Source organism: Schistocerca cancellata, chromosome 3 (genome assembly GCF_023864275.1).
Source record: "Schistocerca cancellata isolate TAMUIC-IGC-003103 chromosome 3, iqSchCanc2.1, whole genome shotgun sequence".
Taxonomy (NCBI): domain Eukaryota; kingdom Metazoa; phylum Arthropoda; class Insecta; order Orthoptera; family Acrididae; genus Schistocerca; species Schistocerca cancellata.
The window spans coordinates 951,777,154-951,797,606 of record NC_064628.1 but is presented as its reverse complement, the minus strand read 5'-3'; the positions used below and the strand labels follow the sequence as shown (position 1 = coordinate 951,797,606).

The window sequence follows — 20,453 nt, the reverse complement described above, 5'->3', positions numbered from 1 at the left end:
GAAGGGACCTGAGAAAGGATGGTGAGGCTAAGTTGCAGTTAAGAAATTCCTAGAAGATGACCCGCGGTTGGTTAGCGGATGGTACGAATTGTGAGAGACAGGGTTCCATGTTGGAATTAGGTTAGTTTTGGTTGGAGGGATTGGTGGCAAAGAAGTGCTCCGATTACATTTGGGTACAGGGCTAAATATGAGGCCTTTGAATAGGACTGAAACTTTTGTGACCTGAGGGTTTTGTTGGAAGGGTTAACAACAGTGATAAGGGAATGTTATGTCCCGTTGGGAGCGAGTTTTGAGGGATGTGGAGAGTTGAAAAGTTCAGCTAGGCAGGGTTTAGGTGCTATGAGGCGTGGATGAGGAGTAAGACTGTGGGTAGAGTAGCAGTTGGGTAGTGGCACGCGCCCTGATGTGGCAGCAGGATGTTAGCAGGTTGGATAACTTATGTGTATGGTGTATGGAATGTTCTTGCGTGTGCTGAAGAGCAAGGGATTCAATTTCAAAGTTGTGGATGTATGGAGCAGGGACTATACAGCGGTAATATATGGCGGGTGGAGCAGAGCTGGTTCTGGGATGCCTGTGCCATGGACTTGTGTTTTTGCTGTACCAGGTTAGTTAGGGCCAGGGACTGGTAGAATCTGTAGAGGTGAAGGTCATTGTGAAAGGAGGGGTATGATTCAGAGAAAGAAAATTTTATGATTAAGCCATTTAACGGGATACCGTGGTTTCCTGAACTGATGCAGAAAGATGGAGGAGGGTTACAGTGTGGCAGGAATGGTTTAAAGGAAATGGGAGTGATGTGGGATTGGGCAAACTGTGGAGAAGAGCAAATTAGACAACCCTGTGGCACGACATGTAGCTTAGCATAACATATCTGATTTCAATGGCTGCTACGTTACTGGAGTCCTACTCTCCACTACTAGCTTTTCTGAACTGCACAGATGGGAGTTATCCTTAGATCACATTTTCCGCTCCCGTAAGTATCCCAACCTCAACCTACAGTACTATAATACTGTCGTACTGTCCCCACACCCTCCACCCAAGAGTTTCCATCCCCCATTGTCATATTATTTCATCCCCATTTTTGTCTCCCGGTCTCTTTGTTTGCCACCCTCTGCCAATGCTCTGCCACTTCTCTCCTTTTCACTCCTTTTTTTTTTCTTTGTCTCACTTTCCCACAACCTGCTGACACTGCGTCTGTTGGCATTCTAGTCCTAGCACATTCTTCCAGACAGCATTCCGCTCTCTCCCACTCATACACTACTACCCCTTCCCCTTCCTGCCAGCCCACGTGACAGTTGCTTTCTGGCCTAGCTGCCGGAATTGGCACTAGTGCTTGCTTGTGTGTGTGAGTGGTATGTGTTCCTCTGTTTCCCTTTTGCTGATGAAAGTTGTGACCACAAGCTTTGTGTAAGTGTCTTTTAATAGTGCATGTCTGCAACTTAACGTGTCTTCATTATGGTAAGTAGGAGTTTGTATTTTCCTGCATTGTTGGTATTCCTACATGGAGTTCCCATTGTTTAACTAAACAGTGAGTTGTTTGTTACCATTCTTCTTTCCATTATTTATAATCTATCAAGGCCTTCCAACTGTTATAAAAATTAATTAAGGTAGAAGTCTGCAACAGATTTTTCAAAAAACCTGTGAGACCTAATTGTAGTCCGCAGCTTGTGGCCGTGCGGTAGCGTTCTCGCTTCCCGCGCCCGAGTTCCCGGGTTCGATTCCCGGCGGGGTCAGGGATTTTCTCTGCCTCGTGATGACTGGGTGTTGTGTGATGTCCTTAGGTTAGTTAGGTTTAAGTAGTTCTAAGTTCTAGGGGACTGATGACCATAGATGTTAAGTCCCATAGTGCTCAGAGCCATTTTTGAACCTAATTGTAATTCACAAATTTTATTGTCAGTCACGTAGTTTTGAACTGCAGAAAACTAAGACCCCACTAATAATGACACATACATGTGGAAACTCATTTAATGATGAAAAATAACCCATGATAATTATTGTTGTTTGTGTGAATAGAAGGAGCCCCATTCCCATAAATTGTAATGCCCTGTTTTAACATTCTGCAAAATCTGTATATCACATTATCTTAATTATAATAGAGGGAAACATTCCACGTGGGAAAAATATATCTAAAAAGAAAGATGATGAGACTTACCAAACAAAAGCGCTGGCAGGTCGATAGACACCCAAACAAACACAAACATACACTCAAAATTCTAGCTTTCGCAACCAACGGTTGCCTCGTCAGGAAAGAGGGAAGGAGAGGGAAAGACAAAAGGATTTGGGTTTTAAGGGAGGGGGTAAGGAGTCATTCCAATCCCGGGAGCGGAAAGACTTACCTTAGGGGGAAAAAAGGACAGGTATACACTCGCACACACACACATATCCATCCGCATATACACAGACACAAGCAGACATTTGTAAAGGCCAATGTCTGCTTGTGTCTGTGTATATGCGGATGGATATGTGTGTGTGTGTGCGAGTGTATACCTGTCCTTTTTTCCCCCTAAGGTAAGTCTTTCCGCTCCCGGGATTGGAATGACTCCTTACCCTCTCCCTTAAAACTCAAATCCTTTTGTCTTTCCCTCTCCTTCCCTCTTTCCTGACGAGGCAACCGTTGGTTGCGAAAGCTAGAATTTTGTGTGTATGTTTGTGTTTGTTTGTGTGTCTATCGACCTGCCAGCGCTTTTGTTTGGTAAGTCTCATCATCTTTCTTTTTATATACATTATCTTAATTACTTAGATAAGTTCTTAATTGATGGTGCAACACATACTATTATTCTCCTTGTTATTCTTTCAGGTGTACAGACTGTTTCATTCCTGTCATTATTATTATAATAATTTGATTAGTATTGTTAACCATTTCCAGTCTGTAACTATTTGGAATATGGAGGATACTGTCTTTTGAATTTTCCTGTAGTCCTTCTTATCTGAAAAAAACAAGGATGACAGTGAAAGGAACTTTAGTCCAGCATTTGGCAAACACTATGGCTGCAGAGCTTGTGGACATGGCCATCAGTGGTACAGCTTGCAAGACATAGTCTATACTGGCATAAGTAATCCATAGTTCGTTTAACTCCTCAGTCACAAAAGGCATACGGTGTTCAGTAATCCCATGTCTGCAGATTGTCTTTTTACTTGATACCTCTGTTCCGATGCTGTCCTGGGTGTCCTATAAAGGCAGTTCTTTGGTGGAACCAGCAGCTAGATTTCCTGATGGTGTTCATACCTTGTCTTCCACATAGATAATTTGGTACATGTCTGTTTTTCCAGTGTTATCTGTTATCCTCATGAAACTTTTATAATGGATGTCCTTCTCCTGCACTCTGCTACCTCACGCTTGATTGCTGGAGTGGCAATTCCATCTAAATGATGCTGCAGTGCAGGTTTCAGACATCCAGTAATGAGTCTACATGACTCATTAAGATTGATTTCTATTTGTTTTTTTATAGACAGAATTGTATAAGAGAGGCTGCATTACCCATGGATAAAGCTGTTGTTTTAACTGCTTCTGCTGCTGCACCTGAAGACGGAACAGTAATTTTGTGCAAGATGTTGTGTCTTGCAGACGCTTTTTGTTTTACATTCGGGCCGTGCTTCTCGAAAGTCAGTGTACAGTCCCCGATGTATTTGGGCTGAAAATGGGTGTTCCAGCTGCATTCCTCTCAAAATGAGAAAAAACACTAAACCGTGGAAACTCACTCTTTTGGAACCCCCGACTATTTTGAAAGGATCTTGAACCATTTGTGTAAGATGGCAATCTCTAGTTATTCTATGCATTTTGAGCAAGAACATTTGAGGGTTGGTTGTGCTGTAAGCTGCTGTTAGATCAATAAATGATGCCCCAGTGTCCTTTCTTGTCTCAAAGCCATCTTCAGTATGCTGGGTTAGATTTAATACCTGTGCTGTGCAGTCTTTAGCTGGTCTGAATCCAGCTTGATGTGCTATTAAGATGGGTCCAGTTGCTCCTGAGAGTCTTACTATATATCGTTTGTTCAAAGATCTAGTAAATAGGAGAGAGACTGCTCTGAAATTCCTTCGACTTGCCTTTAAAAATGGCAACTACACGAGATTTCCTCCATAATTTTGGGATCTGGCAACATATACTGAAGAAACGTAGGAGCCAGTCATACAGTTTTGGACTAAAATTTTTTATTTGTTCAAGTCATATATAATCTAAGCCAGCAGCTTTATTAACTTCAGCACCTGGTATTACCCTCTTCTTGAGTAAATGGTTGAGAAAGATCACTTAGTTCCTCTTCTGGAGATATGTGTACTTTAGTTAAAGATTTATGAATGTGACAGTTCGATTAACCATTCTTAAGCGAGATATTAAGTATTTGATCAGAAGTAACATTGGCATGTACAGATCTCTTTATAGGATCTTTATTTAATCTCTTCAGCAGTGCCCATGCTTTTTGCCAAATTCTGGACTTAATAGTTCTTCCACGAGTTCAATCCACTTCTCTCTTGACTTCAGTGATTGATTTGTTAGCATGTTGGCCAGCTAGAGTTGTTTCCCTGCTCCTTGGATTTTTCTCAAAAAGTTCAAAGTACTTGTTGCTTAGTGCTCACACTGGTTGCCTGTATGTAATTTGTTCAACAGGCCCGAGGAATAGCCATCTGTTTGCATTTCTGAACTGTTTCAACAAAACGATCATAAGACCCAGGTGTAGGGACCAGTTTAGTTATCTTCTGATCTAATATGACTTTGAATTTCTCCCAGTTAACCATACTGAAGTTAAATCTTCAATGGACTGATACTAAGTGGGCTGTTATTGGTGAAAGGACCTGACATATTATTAGTCAATGTTGGGAGTTTGGGGTGGTCTTCGCACATTGTTCAGCAATGTTATCATCAACAAACAAAAGGTCAGGAATGTAGCTGCTGTCCTTCTGCTGCTATTGAACAGTGATGGTTGTTTGTTATCATGAGTTAATGTCAGCTGATAAGAGTCTGCCCACTGAAGAAAATTTCATTGTTTTCAACCTCATGAATGTTGAATATTCAATACTGTGAATGTTGAAATAGCCAATTTCAAACTTCACCCTTCCTTTATGAAAGTTCTCAAGTTTTTCAAAATCAAATTTATTGCCTGGAGGTTTGTACACAGAGGAAATAATACAGTCACACAGTTGAATGGTGATGCACTTTTAACTTGTTTCTTTTTCTAACATTATTATGTGTATTATGATCTTAAAATCCGATTTTGCAAATACTGAAATTGTGTACTGTTAATAAGGCCTCTCAGCAGCAAGAGACATACCAGGATCTGGGTAGACAGATTGGATGCACAATTCATGTTTCTGATTGATGCATACACAGGGTGTATATGCCCCGGGACAACTGGGAAAAACTCGGCAATTTTTCCATCCGGGAGAAAACCAGGGAAAACCCAGGAATTTTTCATAATTCTGGGAATTTTTCATTGTTTTAGTTTCCAGTTAAATTTCTGTAATTTTGACTCGTGAGAACTGATGCTCTAACAAAGAATATTTCTGTATTCTGCTACTGTAGAATAATACTGCAGCTATAAAACGTAAATGAGGAAAAAAACCAAAACTAAATTTTAGTTGCAAATGGAACATTGTGCACACACAAGCATTTGCCAAAAGCAAAATGATCCCAGGACCTTATGACAAAGACTTGCAATACTATGTAACAAAAAACTGCTTCCAATGAGTGTGGCATCACAAGTAGTTTACATTAGGTTTGTTTGAGCAGTTGGCAGTGAGCTAACGCACATGCACAATTGAGTCGTGTATGAGCAGTACACTCTCTTGCTTCTGGCTACGTGAAGTGTGGCAGTAGCTGTATCAGCAGTAGCAGCAAGAATCCAGATGCTAACTGGAAAAAATTTTCTGGTGCGCCCAAGCTCCATATTTGCACACGCGCGGAGCAGAGTTGTTGTGGGGAGAGTAGTAGTCTCCACGTGACCCATGTTTAGGTTCAGTGATTTTGATTTTTGCTCCTCGTTTACAAAACGGGTTTCTGTGGCCGGGAGCTATCAAGCGAATTAAAATATGTTCACATAATTATGGAAGATTAAAATATATTGTTAGTTTGTTTTCTGATTTTATTCTATTTCCACATTTTTGCCAGTCAAGCATTAAATACATTGCAGAAGAGTGAAGTTATTTTTGTCAGTTTGCTAAGGAAATTTGGCCTTTATTAATCTTTTCTGCTGAGGCAGCCCACTTATTTGAGAAGAAGTGTTTCATTCCACAATATTGGCTAGTTCCAGATGTTCGCTGAATTTCAAGTACACGTTTTCACCTTCCAGCACATACGACATTATGCCACAGTACAGAACCAAACATGAGATAGTACAGTACTGGTACTCCAAGAAAATTTACATCCTGAAAAACACACTAAATAGCTTAATATCAGGTTGGGGCCTACTTCATTGTGAATCTGGACATATGAATGTGCACTTCAAGCTGAATTCTGCATTTTAATATGGTTTAGGATTTCCAGTGCTCTTGGAGTATCGTCTGATGTCATGTTTCTTTTATGACATAATATAAGATCTTGTAAAGAGACACGTTTCCTTTCTGATTGCAACTGAGCACGCACATTAATGCCTGTTTTATGGAACTCTCAGGCAGTTGTTGTAATGAACCTATTTGTGACAGCACTCAGAAAAATATTGCGAATGGTATGAGAATTTCTTCTATCACAGGGCATTTGACTCTTGTTTAAAACTGAATACATTGTGATTTTCAAGCCGAGAAGGCCAGACATTTATGTCAGTGTTTTAAATTTTACTTGCACATTTGTGTGATGCATCTCAGAGTGTAACACATGCAAAATAATAACAATATTAATCTGAAAGTTTAGCTTCTCTTGTAGCTTATGAATCTTTGAGACTAATATTATGTGCAAAAGCTTAGCTTTTCTTGTAACTACACTATGCATATTAATTTAAGCCATTAACTTTTCCTATTTTTGTGTTTGCACTACATAACAGTGATGGTGCTATTGGCTCTGAATATCTGCTACCATGTGATGGCGAGATCACATCACATCACATGACATGATCTACAGTTGCTTACAAAAGTGCATCACAATCCCGATTTCAATGCTTTGGAAAGTAGCGTGGTGAAATTCGAATTTACACTTTCGTAATACAAAAATATGCAGTGTATATGTTGCTGCACATCAAAGAGCTTTCCAAAACTTTTTTCCTTGGTTTCATTTTCCAAAGTGCTGGGAAGCTCTCCATCATTGTACAAAACATTAACCATTCAAAGGATTGACAAGTTTTACACTTCAAAAGGATTGTATACTGTCACTTAAAACAGAAAAAGTGTGTTTTCACCCATTGAAGATGAGCCTGGTATGTCATCTTTGGCCCTGGCAAAGGTTGAAGTTTAGCTGGCAGATTATCTTTCATTTCAAAGGATGCGTTTGTACTGAAAAGATCAGCCCAATAATATAGGTGGAGTTAATTTTTGTTGTTGTTGTTGTTGTTGTTGTTCTTCTTCTTCTTCTTCTTCTTCTTCCCCAACCAGAATGTTATGCTTGTCAAAGTAGAACTTATCAAGAGTATATGCTTTCTAACATAAATCATTTACTAATTGATAAGTACATACAAAATAATCAATTTAGGGTTCATATATTTCCTACTTAAGTGTCAATTCAGTCCTAAAACATAATATCTAATATCAGTAAGTTAATTTTGTTCATTTTTAGTAAATTATTTGCCGTGATTGGAAATAACTGTGAATGTCACCTTGCTATTGCCATCATGTGATTTTTCAGGGACATAGTGCCTATAATCAGCGCCCTAGAGTACAATACATGGTTCACAAAACTGAAAGCCAGCAATATGAAGCTGACCCATGAGGCCTTGGATCGGTTATTGCACATATTGAAGAAGACTCTTAGCCTCGAGGAACTTTATCTGGATAACCTCGGTGTTAAATGGTAAGAGATACATGCTTCCAATTATCTTCTGCTGCAGCAGTCTTCAATTTGAAGACAAGATCTTCTGTGTTGTTATGCTATGTCATCCTCTTCAAATTAGAGCAAAGTATGAAGTATGAAGTAATGGAACATTAGGAGGACTGCAGCCAGGACATAGATTTCAACAATGTATGTGTGTTAATGAAAGAATGTAACATTTATTGAAGGAGAAGCAGTTGATATTTACAAGAATGAAAGTAATTTCATTAGGCGTGACAACCGTAGGCTTCCAGCTTCTTGACGTCCTCCCATCAAGGAATTTGGAAATTTGTGGTAAGGTCTTACGGGACCAAACTACTGAGGTCATTGGTCCCTAAGCTTATGCACTATTTAATGTAACACACACGCACACGCTTGCCCAAGGGAGGACTCGAACCTGTGTTGGGGGAAGCCGTGCGGACCATGACAAGACGCCTCAGACTGTGCGGCTACCCTGCGCGGCACCTCCCATCAAGGAAGTAAAAACTTGGCCACAGTGCACTAGAAATACAAACCACTGCCAGGAAACTGCCTCTGTGGCATGATGATACTGCAAGGTTAAGGTGATAGCTTTTATGGTGTGTGGCCAGATGGCGAGTCTGCTGTAGGAATGAGAGGAGGACCACAGTAAATATCGAGCCATTTGTCACATAAATTATTTCTAACATATGTAACATAAACACTAAAAAAGAAAAGTAATCGCTCTTGTATATTAATCAAGGAGATACTAGAACTGCCTCCTTTCATTGTTCAATCATTGCTGACACCTACTTAGGAAATTGCTCAGTTGTAACTGCAGTTCTTTCTGAGAAATTGCACCAATTTTGTGATGAATGTATGTTTTAAGTTTGTGTTAAGTTTATTGATTTGAATGATTTGAATTCTACACTTTCTCTTTTAATGTCCCCCCCCCCCCCCCCCCCCCCCCCACACACACACACACAGATAAGAATTAAAAATGGATAAATTCAGGTAATGAGGTGGCCATGATGAAACATGTTATGAATTTACTGAAATGCCAAAGCTAGCTGTGTGTGCTATCACAGAGTTGTGCTTTTTTTTGAGAGGTTGTGAAAGCGCATTCTCTCTCTGTTGGTTAAAAGCAAAAGGCCACAAAATGTTTTATACATACCTCTCGCTGTTAATTGTTTCCTGGAAGAAAAGGACCTGTAGGTCTGTCACTGCTAATAATGTATCACTCTCCTGTTTTTTGATCATTCTGGGATTAATCGTGTAGTATGTTAGGGTTTCCAGAACTCCAGTTATTGTTATTTTGTCCAAAAATAAAGTTTGGTTAGGGTCAGTTTCTGCACTATGCACGCTAGTCAAAATCCATTCACTAAACCTCAACCTTTTTGCTGGGTTTATGTTCTTGTGCTGCAGTTATTTTACTGGGTTGTAGCTTCAGTAACTTCATAACTGTTTGAGCAGAGCCATAGGAAATTCCCATTGCTGAGAAAGACATCAAACTGATTTTCAAGGAAGCCTTTCCAGAGCATGTCCGATGTCGGCCATAGTTTCTTCCACGAGTCCTACACGTGAGAGTCTCATGTTTCCTGTCTGTTTGGCCGGCCACGGTGGTCTAGCGGTTCTAGGCGCTCAGTCCGGAACCGCGCGACTGCTACGGTCGCAGGTTCGAATCCTGCCTTGGGCATGGATGTGTGTGATGTCCTTAGGTTAGTTAGGTTTAAGTAGTTTTAAGTTCTAGGGGACTGATGACCACAGATGTTAAGTCCCATAGTGCTCAGAGCCATTTGAATCATTTTTTTTTTCCTGTCTGTTTCACGAAAGTTACTTACCAATCGATGAATCTTACTCTGATTAGAAACTTGAATATCAGGAAATTCCTCTTTAAATAATCTCCTTATTCTGTACACATGCATGAATCGTACATGAATACTCTTTGGTGAATAGAATACTTGTACTTTCCCATTTCTCTTTCAACACTTGTACTTGATGAACTGTATTGCATCGCCTAACAAACAAAAGTTGCAACAGAAGGGAAATGTACTCCCTGTCAGTGGTGTCACCAGCTGTCAGCTGGCAGGAGAAAAATCCCCCACCAGGTGGATGTGTTCAGTATTGATCACCCTGTATTTTGATAAATATTCCTCCTCTCTTTCTCTGCCTGTTATTGTTACCCAGCCAGTGATATTGGCCCATCAAAGGTAGCCTGGAAAAAATTCTTTTAAATAATGCCACTTCTTAAGAACAAGAATGGGAAAGCTCCCTGTTATAAGTGAATGCAACGTTGCTCTTTGACAGTATTGAGTTAACAGGGGACACCAGAAGATTCTGAAGATGCTAGCAGAGGGGCAAAATGTTGATTTGTGGTGAAGAAATTTGAAGGGGAACATGCCTCTTATGTGAGTACATGCATGGCAAACATGGGGCCCCAAGCTATTGCCGCACCTATTTCCGTTCCCGAGTTGCAATCTCTCGTCTCTGAATATCCTACCTTCACTCGCTCTCTTTTTTATGTCAGCCGGGTCATTCCATAGGTTCTTCCTTTTTTGGAATATTCTTTCATTCAGCACCTTTTGGCTGAAGTAATTTGTCGTCTCCTAATGAGTCTGACCTTCATTGTCCAGATATCTCTGCAACGTGAACCGACTGGGGAAGAACCACTTGAACGGCTCTTACTGCTCCCATTGTGCCAGATGGCCCTTGATGCGGCTGGTTGATATCTGTGGGAAGAGTCCTCGATCAGAGTAGTTGACATCAGAGTGAATATTTTGTGCAGAAAATGTATTAAATTACATCAGAGCAATGGCCACTGTCATTTGGCCATCTCTTCAGACCGGAATGGAAATTTCAGTGTTGACAGTTCCAACCCTACAGATTTCGCTACCTCAGCTATGCCATGGAAAGGTGGACGAGCCAGACATTTACAGGTGAAACAGTTTATCTGACACTTGTTATGCACTCAAACTGATAGGGTACCTTTACTGTGACAAAGCCATTATTTTTTGTGGCAAAATATTGAAGTTAAATTTGGAGAAGTTGAATGTTTGAGAAAAATACACAGTGGATCACTATTGATTAAAGCCTCCTCTGCTGTATTAGCTACAGCACATCAGCCGTGTGAACATATGTGTGACATACCAGTGACCATTGCCCCACAGAAGATTTTAAATCTGATTCAAGGAATCATCTTCCACTGAGACCCTACACTTCAAACAGATGAGGAGCTACAGGCTAATCTTGAGCAGTGTGATGTTCATTTTATCTGATGCACCCAGCAAGGTCCCAATGATAATAGCACAAATCAGGCACGTACATCTTGTTCTTGGAAGTGAATGCCCTCGCAGAAAAAGTTAAGTCGTGGTGTACAGGTATGACTGAAACCACATATCCCACTGCACATGAGGTGCTTCCAATGCTTACGTTTTAGTCATATCGTATGACTCGTATGTCATTCCACATCATGGCAGACCTGAAACGTAGTAACTGCAGATGATCACTCCATGAGGCTGTCCTTGTGAACAGCCACAGTTGTGTGTGCGTTTGTACAGAACGCCATCCACCACTTTCACCGGTTTGCCTAGTCTTCAAGGAAGAAAATAAAGTAGAGAAATAAAAATCTGTTGATGGCCTGTTGTGTACTGAGGTGTATAAAAAATTTGAATGCCTAAATCCTGTTGATATGATGTCCAGTTATGCAAAAGCCACAATCATCACTTCACCATTAAACATGTCTTTATCCTCGCACAACTACTGCCGGCACAGAGATCTCATCCTGATTTGTTTGCCTGTAATGGCACAGCATAAGGAAATGAGTGCAGTAAGATTGAAACCAGTGTGTAGACAGTGAAGAAGTGAGTGTGTCTAAAAAGCAAACGATGGAATAAATTTGTGTCGGTTGTCGATGGAAACAGTTTAGTTCAATGTGCTTGCATCCTGCATAAACTGCTCACTGTTGTGGTTCCAGTTTGGAACTATTCGTTTAAAGAAACACAGCTGAAAGAAATCCTACATTTACACAGTTCCTTCAGGGATGCTGGCAGTAACAAAAATAGCATAACAACAAAATGCGTTGCATTGTGTGCCAAAGATATGAGACCTTTTGATGCTGTTCTGGTGTAGGCTTCAGAGAACAAGGCCAAGAAGGTCTAGATACGCACTATGGAGAAGTCAGCATTTCAGATGTCATGCTGTACCCCTCCACTGTAAGCAGACATGCAACGAACAGGTTGGTACAACGTGAAACAGCATAATACTTTTCTTTATTGTGAAAGTTATTGAGAAAACTTGCGTTACAACTGATTCACACAATCGGGTGCATTATTTGACACTTTCAGCACATTACATAATCACGGACTGAAAATATTAACAAAGAAATGTAAAAATGTATAGTTGATTGCAACATTTTGCTAGAGATATTGTATGATTTTGTTTTTGCCTGCAACTAGGGTGGCAATATAATAAATGCATTAAAAAACAACAAAAGGCTTCTTTGTGCTCGTCATTGTAATAACACAGCACTTAGCAGCAATTTAGATGATGATTGCCTTTTGCTAAATTATGCCCCAAAGATTCTAGCAACAATAAATGTTGCAAAATGTGTTGTACAATAAATGAAGAAAACTGGTGTTTGCTTACCTTCAAAATCATCTTTGAAACAAGAGGTCAGTGCACACTGGAAGAGCTTGTACACTGTGTGCTAGAGTCCTCACACACTGAGTGTAACGACATTGCTGTGTTAGTGACAAAAAAGAATTCACTTAAATAAAAAATTGTATGTTTCCTGGAACCATTTAAAGTGGGAATGATGATGATTAGAAGGCAAAAAATAAAAAATTACCTACAATCTAGTTAGATCATCCCCGGTTTGACAACAAATCTGGCAAGTCAATGAAAATTACTGTCAAATAGTGTGAAGTGAGTAACATGACTGCAGTGGCAAGTTTTTGTTCTTTATGGTACAAAGAAAGGATGAATTTGTAATTAACTAACTTAATTGTTGTATACTATCAGATATGTGTTTTTTTAATATGAGGTATGGGGGATTAAAAATTGACCTGTGACGTTTGCACACAAGAAGGTCGTAATTACTTTCGACGATAAAATTCATATCTTCCATAGGTTATCTTTCCTTGTTGTCAATATGCTTGACACAAATGAAAAGCAGGAAATTCTTAGCAGTGTGCGACAAAAGTGGGCTAATTTTACAGGCACTGCATGCAGTCATTCATGTAATCCTTCTTGTATAGCTAGTGTGTATTGTCTTACAGCCAAATGGAAGTTGTATAATATTTTATCAGTGTAAAATACATTTTTTTGTGGGTACACTTACATGCAGTTCTGTATTACTACTCTCTCTGTTGTTTGTTAAATTAGAGATATCAAGTACTGTGTCATCACACACACACACACACACACACACACACACACACACAGAGAGAGAGAGAGAGAGAGAGAGAGAGAGAGAGAGAGAGAGAGAGAGATCATTCCAGGATCTTGGACTATAAGAAATTCTCAGTTGCAGATGAACTAGAGCCATATATTTTAGTGCATGTTGTATATTTGAATTCACACAGGATAGGATGATGAGCATGATTATGATGATGATGTGTAAACTGGTAGAACATATGTGTAAACTATCTATGAGGGATGGCTGCAGTTATAGGATGTATTTTATATATCCCAGCAACAAGCACAGGTAGTAAGTGATGCTTTAGTAATGCTAACAAGCTATTAACAAACTGGCACGGTCAATTAAATCCAGATTGCAACAATGATGCTGCTGCTTATCAACAGTAATTGTAAATTTTCTTTAATTGAAAAGTGTGAATATATAATGTTCGTAATATTTTTTCTTTCTGCATTCAGTTGTTCCCTAGATTCAAGGGATAGTATTTATTTAATATTTGTGCAGTTTCCTATTATTGGCAAGCAGAATAAATCTTCTGCTTGGAAATGAGACTTTTTGTACTGAATATTAGATTATTATCCATGTGATGCATCAAATTAATGGTGTCGTGTACATGTTCTTGGAAATGTCACTTTAGTGTTAAAAAAGAGATAAAGAAAAAAAGAGAAAGGGAAAGAGAAAGAAAATGAGTTAGGGAGATATTGAATTTACAGTGTGGCGGAGCAAGGAAAGGGTGATGTTGGTTGTCAACTAAGACTGGTCACACTCGGATATTCGCATGTCCCAACAGACATGGAGTGAGTATGTGGCTGAGTAGAGTACAGTGGGGCTGGACACAAGCATCTCCGTCCCACCCTTCAGCGGGCAAGCTGTAACTGGTCAAACATAGAGCATCACAGCACTATACTCTAAAATTGTAGATAAAATGGAATATGCTTTTACGGTCAGGAACACCATTTGTTGCCAGGAACATGTAGTGTTTTTGCAGCAGAAGTGATAGCCCTTAACAGAGCTCTCCAGTTTATTAAATGGGTCTACCTTCACTGCATTTTAAAATGTAGTTATTCAACGAGCAGGCCTCCAGGCTATTGACCAATGTTACTCTTGTCACTATGTTGTCTCTGCTATTCACGACCTTCCTCCTGAACACGATTGTACTGACTGATCAGTTGCCTTTCTTTGGACCCCGGGTCATGTGGGTAGCTCGGGGAATGAACTGGCTGACAGTTTGATAAGAGGAGCGATTACTTGCCCCCATTTGCTTTGCTGATCCCAGCTACGGATTTGTGGGTGCATGTAAGAACTGTGCTTGCTCCGGGGTGGAATAACATCTGGTAGTAAACTGCACCCTCTAATAAACTCTGTGCTGTAGAGGAAACTGTTGCTGCATGGTGCTCTTCCCTCCTTTCCTCCAAGAAAGAATCCACTGTCTTACGTCGTGTTCACATTGGCCATAACAGGCTAACCCATGGTTTTATTTTACGTGATGAGTCATCCCCACATTGTAGTTATAGAGCCTTATAGACAGTAGCTCATATCCTGGTGGAATCCCCCTTCTTCTGGCCCTTGATGCTGAGTGTGGGCTTCTAAATTCTGTGCTTCAAATTTGGAAGACAATTCATGGTTATCTGTTTTTTCCACAAAAGTGGCTTAATTTTCAGATATAAGGTCGTTAGCTACATTTTGGGCAAGGGCAGGATGGTTGGGGTTGGGGTGTGTCTCATTGCATGCTGGGTCAGGGGACCCCTGATACTACCGCACCTCCTTGACGTGCTCACTCATTACTCTTTTTCTCTTGTTTTAATTGCTTTAAGGTTTGTCTCCTTTTCTGCCCCACCCTATTTTCTATTTTAGATGTAACACTCTGTTGGATGATAGGTGTTCTGTAACAACTTGGCTGTACTGGAGCAGAGTTGGGACAGCTGCAGGTGGGACATGCCCGTCGCATACAGAGCCCCGAGAATACCCGCCAGCTGCCTTACCTCTTCTCCCAACTAATGTCCGTTACAATTTTGGTGTTCTCACTGTTAGTGCCAGATTACGGTGGAGCTGTATAACAGCGCAGAGCGGAGCTACATGTTGGGCATATGCCAATGCACTGCTTTGCGCTCAGGTGTAATGAGGCAGGTCATGGTGCAGCAGCCAGCAAGCTCACTTGAGTGTGTGGATGGAAAACATGCAAGCTAGCCAATCTGCAGTCTTTCTCAAATGATTTTAAAGAAACTACTCTGTGAAAAAATCTGATTCTCGCACATCTCTTAGCTTTACTCCTCAGCTTCATGATGAACTCTGTGTTATTTTGTTAATGGTACTAGTTATAGTGATATTTGAAACTTAAGTAACCTACTGCAAGAGTTTCAAAAAGTTTGCTTTGGAAAATAGTGGTTGCTATGAACTGGCATTTGGTTCATGTTATTAGGTCATATGTTTCTGCGTATGAATGTAGCTAACATACTCCATTATTTGTTAAACTTAGAATAACTTCGCTATCAATGACCTTTCTCAAGAAAACTGATGTACAGTGCTTAATTGCAAACTCACATGCCAGTGGAAAAGCCAAAATGGAAATATTTGTAACTTCCTCAAGTCTCAGAAACAGTTTGAGGTATTGAAACAATATTTTGGCAAATGATTGTATGCAAAGGGGAGAGTATTTTTCTATTTTATTAATAGGCAAAACTTCCATATCTGTCTGACAGGTATTCAAGCTGCTACAGATTTTACCAGTTAAATAATGTCTTTTTTGAGAGCCATCGATAGCTGATGTTGCAGGTTCTTAGAAACCAGAAGTAGTGTTTGAGACATGGCTCTGACATTCACAGTAGGATTCACAATTGTTGTAAGTATTGTGGAGTCAACTCCCAACATGTTGTGGGATTGCCTCCAGTCACTCAACATGCAATGTCCTTTCTAAATATTGTAAATGGTTTATATGACATACAGAACTTGACAATTGCAGTCAGTGATGTTGACAGAAAATACTTTCACATGAAATATTCAGAAAATTTTGGTACAATATTCTGTAGTAATAAAAATTTTTGTTCAATCGCACTACAAGCATTTGCAGATCCTCAGGATAAACTCCTTATAATTGATGTTGAGGGATATGTGTAGGAAAATTCGCTTGATGCAAGGAGGGGAGCTTAATACACCACCAGACTCTCCACAACTAAATACATCAGTGGGATTGCCTTTTGTATTCATTAGAGAATAGGCATATCCACTGTTGTGGCATTTTATCAAATATTACAGACAATGTAGATCCATGGAATGAATATTTCAACAAATGCTTTTCCAGACCACAATGATTAATAGAAGGTGCTTTTGGAACAATGAACACTAAGTGGAGCATATTTTGGAAGCCAGTAGAGGATTCCGGAATTTGCTGAGAATATTGTCAAATATACATGTTCTCCACGATACTGCCGTTCACCTACAAGAATCCCTCATTGCCGATGAGCAACATAGAGTAGACATCGAGCATTCTGTGCAAGGCATTTATCAGACAGGACGAAACTTTAACAAACATTTAAACGGAGATGCCCAAAGGTGACGGTTTTGGAAGCTTTTTGTCATATAATAAAACACAATTTTCATGTGTTTCTCAGTTCTGCTGCTGCAACTTTACTATTGCATCTTTTAAGACAGTGAAAGAAATGAGAAATTAATGAAATGCATTCTGTACCTGTAGTCTGTAATTCTGCTGCAGCCTCATCACATAAGTGGGCCAAAATGAATCAGTTGTGATGATAATTGCTTTGGTGGTCCCATAAAGAACGCTAAGTAAAAACGGCCACTATCGAAGCTTCCACAGATACCATTTTCTCAACAGTATAACAGCAGAAACACAGTACAAGAAATAGTACTGACTCTGCTACATGTAGCGACAACCAAAAACTGCCGGTGATGCACGACCGCAGCTCTCTGAAACAAATGCATTCGATTTGCTCAGCGCCGCTCTGTGGCACTCCTCTCCGCTTGTGGTACCACTATAATTGTGTGCACTGGACAACAATGGTTTGTTTCGCCGTTGCTACTGTGCTTGCTGTGCCGTGCCGCTCTGGTTTGTGATGCTGCTCCACTGTAACCACAGTCTTACTGCTCTGAACAGCAGGAAACATTCTTTGCTCTGTAACTGTCTTCACCCTTCACTGAGCTGGTAGGAGTTGTATGCGGGTTAGGGTGTCAGGAGCTAGGTGTGGAATGAAGATGTCTCATGTAACTCCAAGATAATAATAATGTATTGATCTCACCAGGTGCCTGTCCTGAGCTGTGCTTGTAAAACCTGAATTGTAAAGTAAAGGGATTTAAGTAAGGTACAGGCATGTGAAATGAAATTTAACAGAACCAGAGTAATAGCAACGAGGATGGATAAGTTATTAAATGTTGTGATGAGGGAGATAATAAAGGATGTATCCTTACTGAAGCAGATGGAATCGGCAATGCTTAATTGGTAGAGAAATGTAAAGAAAATCACACAAGACAGAATACTGAGGCAGATGCATGAATTGTGACTCTAAGGCAAGAGATGAGCATGTAGTTGGCTGAAAGGATTGGAGGAGAATATCACGAGAGAAGGAGAGGATGGGAAGGTGGTGATGGGAGGATTGAGAAAAATGGAGTGGCTGATATGCAAAGGAGACCTGCCGTGGCTGCAAAGTGTTCCTGGTAATGATCTGGATTTTGAGGTTACACATATTTGTTTGTGCTGTGGGAAATAAACATCATAGTACAATAAACCAATAGTGCTACGGTACATAATTAAGTATTTTTCTTTTCTGAGTATCCATATATGTATAATTAAATGTAGTGTGTGTGTTAGCAGTAGGTAAACAACAGCCTGTTAGTAACGAGAAGTAAAGGAAAGTAAAATATATAAGTAACCAAATATATGGACATAGGCTGAAGTAAATTTAAAACTATACCTACTTATTCATGTAAAAACCTTAAAAAGTGATAGAACCACTTACTGATTATCAAAGGGCATCACAGCCTATTGAATTCCTCATTTGCGCGAATATGATTATTAGGGCTTGTGCAACTAATTTAATGTGTCTCTGTTGCCCTTGTGTAATTTTAAACATAATTATTGATAAAATAATTAGAATAAGCATTTGAATAACTGTGCTCACTCGATGTGTTTCTTGGATTAGATTGTCACTTCAGATCAAATTAAAAACCATAATTTCTGTCTTTCTCACACCTACCCCTTCACAGTTCTTCTGTTAGATTAGCTGACTATTGCTTAGAAGTATACTTTGATGAGATAATGGGGTGACTGATAGACAACTGTTGTGTGTGGTTTGTAAGTTTTAATCGTTTTGCTTTTCACTGAAGTATACAATATAGTAATACTTTTAAAGTTACTTTCTGCCCAAGACTTCTGTATGTGACAAGTAGTAGCAATATCGTAATTCATATTGTTGTTATTTCATCTCAGATTTTCCATTGCACAATAATTCCTTGCTCCCATTCAGTGCATATTTCCTACACCACTTCTCACATAAATAAAGTCCTTTTCCCACACAAAATCCTAGCATTGTATGCAGCTCATATTCTGCTGGATAGTATCATCTGCTGTACCAATCACCAATGGCAAAAGCTATTATTTGTGTCTACAGAAATAGTAGACTTTTAATCAGTGTCCTATTCATTTTCTCTGCACACACTCACCAACAGATAGTAAATGGAATATTTTGTTCACTGTATACATTATATTGAACAAACTATGTATGGTACACACTATAGGACAGTCAGCAACTACTGCTCTAGTTCTGGTGAGTGCAAGTTCTCCATTACAGTATGCTCTGTGTGTTCTTAAACAACCACTATTAGATGCTGTAGTAGAACACACTGCAATACTAAGTCTGGTGATATTAACCCCTCCGTATTTGGAAATGATAGAGAGCTCTGTTAAAAAAAATAATAAATAAAATAAAAAAAGTGTGTCGTCTACACTCCAAGAAAGTTACAGTATACTGAAGTGAAACACCATCGATTGAGCAACCATAGTGATGCTTAAATTAGTGGTTTCATATTATAAATCATTAAGATTATAAAGATAAAGAAATTAATTGTACTTTTATTTAGCATGTTACTCAAATAATTATGTGCTACAGGTTATAAAATGCAACTGCTATGCTCCTTCTGCAGCAACATAATGTTTGGAAGGAGGAGGAAAAAAAAAAAAAAACATTTCTATCTCCTTGTTTCAGGGATTTTGCTCACAAACTGTCACTGGCGTTAATAGCCAACAGCAACACACCTCTTCATACTTTAGACTTGTCTAACAATCTGATAGAGGATAAAGGTAATTTTTTAATTGTTTTTTCCATCTTACTGCATACCATTTTGGTGTTTTGAAGTCATGTCTTGATGTAGTGTAGAGTTTTATTAGTTGTGTGTTTTAATTTCACAGCCGCTGGCTATGTGCTGAGGTTATGATAAAACAGTAGTGGCATTTGCAATATCATTACTGACATGATTTAAGGTGCTGTTTCAAATCACTGTTGATTGAATGAAGTAATGTAAGTGAGAGGATGAAACACCATTCAAAAAAGTATTGTGCACTTTATTTCTTCAGGTTTTAGTTGTCCACAGATAAACTATTTCTCCTTGTACGCTAGACTATTGTAAAACAACATTAACTGAATTTGAACATTATTGCTAACAGTTTAGGTCATATGCACATACAAAAATAGGTAAGATTTTCAAGTTTATTCCTTGATGAAGCAGTAAGATATCAGTGAGTGGAAACTGCTAGTTGGGAAACATCCAAATGTTTGGATCTCAGACAATAGATTATCAGACAGATTTCCTCATTCATTGAAGGTTTTGCTTCCCATTTCCACCATGGTATCCATATTGTTGGAAGAGATAAAACTGTTAACTTCATGTAGCAACTGTGAAGTAAGCGAGTAACAACACATGCTTATTTGACAAAGATGGCCACCAGCATGACGACTTTGGAAATGGGGGTCCCACAACTGGACCGTGAGTTGACTCTAAAGCCGTATTTTGTTGGAGGTCTGGAACTCTGAATGTTCTGCATTGGATTTTCCAAACAAACTGGGGGCAATAAAGAGACCACAACCACATGGCAGTCTTCCATTTGTGGGCTTCTTGCAGGGAATCCAC

General features: G+C 39.5%; 1 protein-coding gene across 1 annotated transcript in view; it reads left to right on the top strand.

Moving 5' to 3' along the window:
- The window catches only part of LOC126176014 (F-actin-uncapping protein LRRC16A), a 573,185-nt gene that overhangs the window by 287,674 nt on the left and 265,058 nt on the right, over positions 1 to 20,453 (top strand). The window contains exons 8-9 of the mRNA XM_049923133.1: positions 7,760 to 7,924; positions 19,532 to 19,626. Coding sequence (XP_049779090.1) covers positions 7,760 to 7,924; positions 19,532 to 19,626 — 260 coding nt within the window. The remainder of the gene's footprint in view (positions 1 to 7,759; positions 7,925 to 19,531; positions 19,627 to 20,453) is intronic.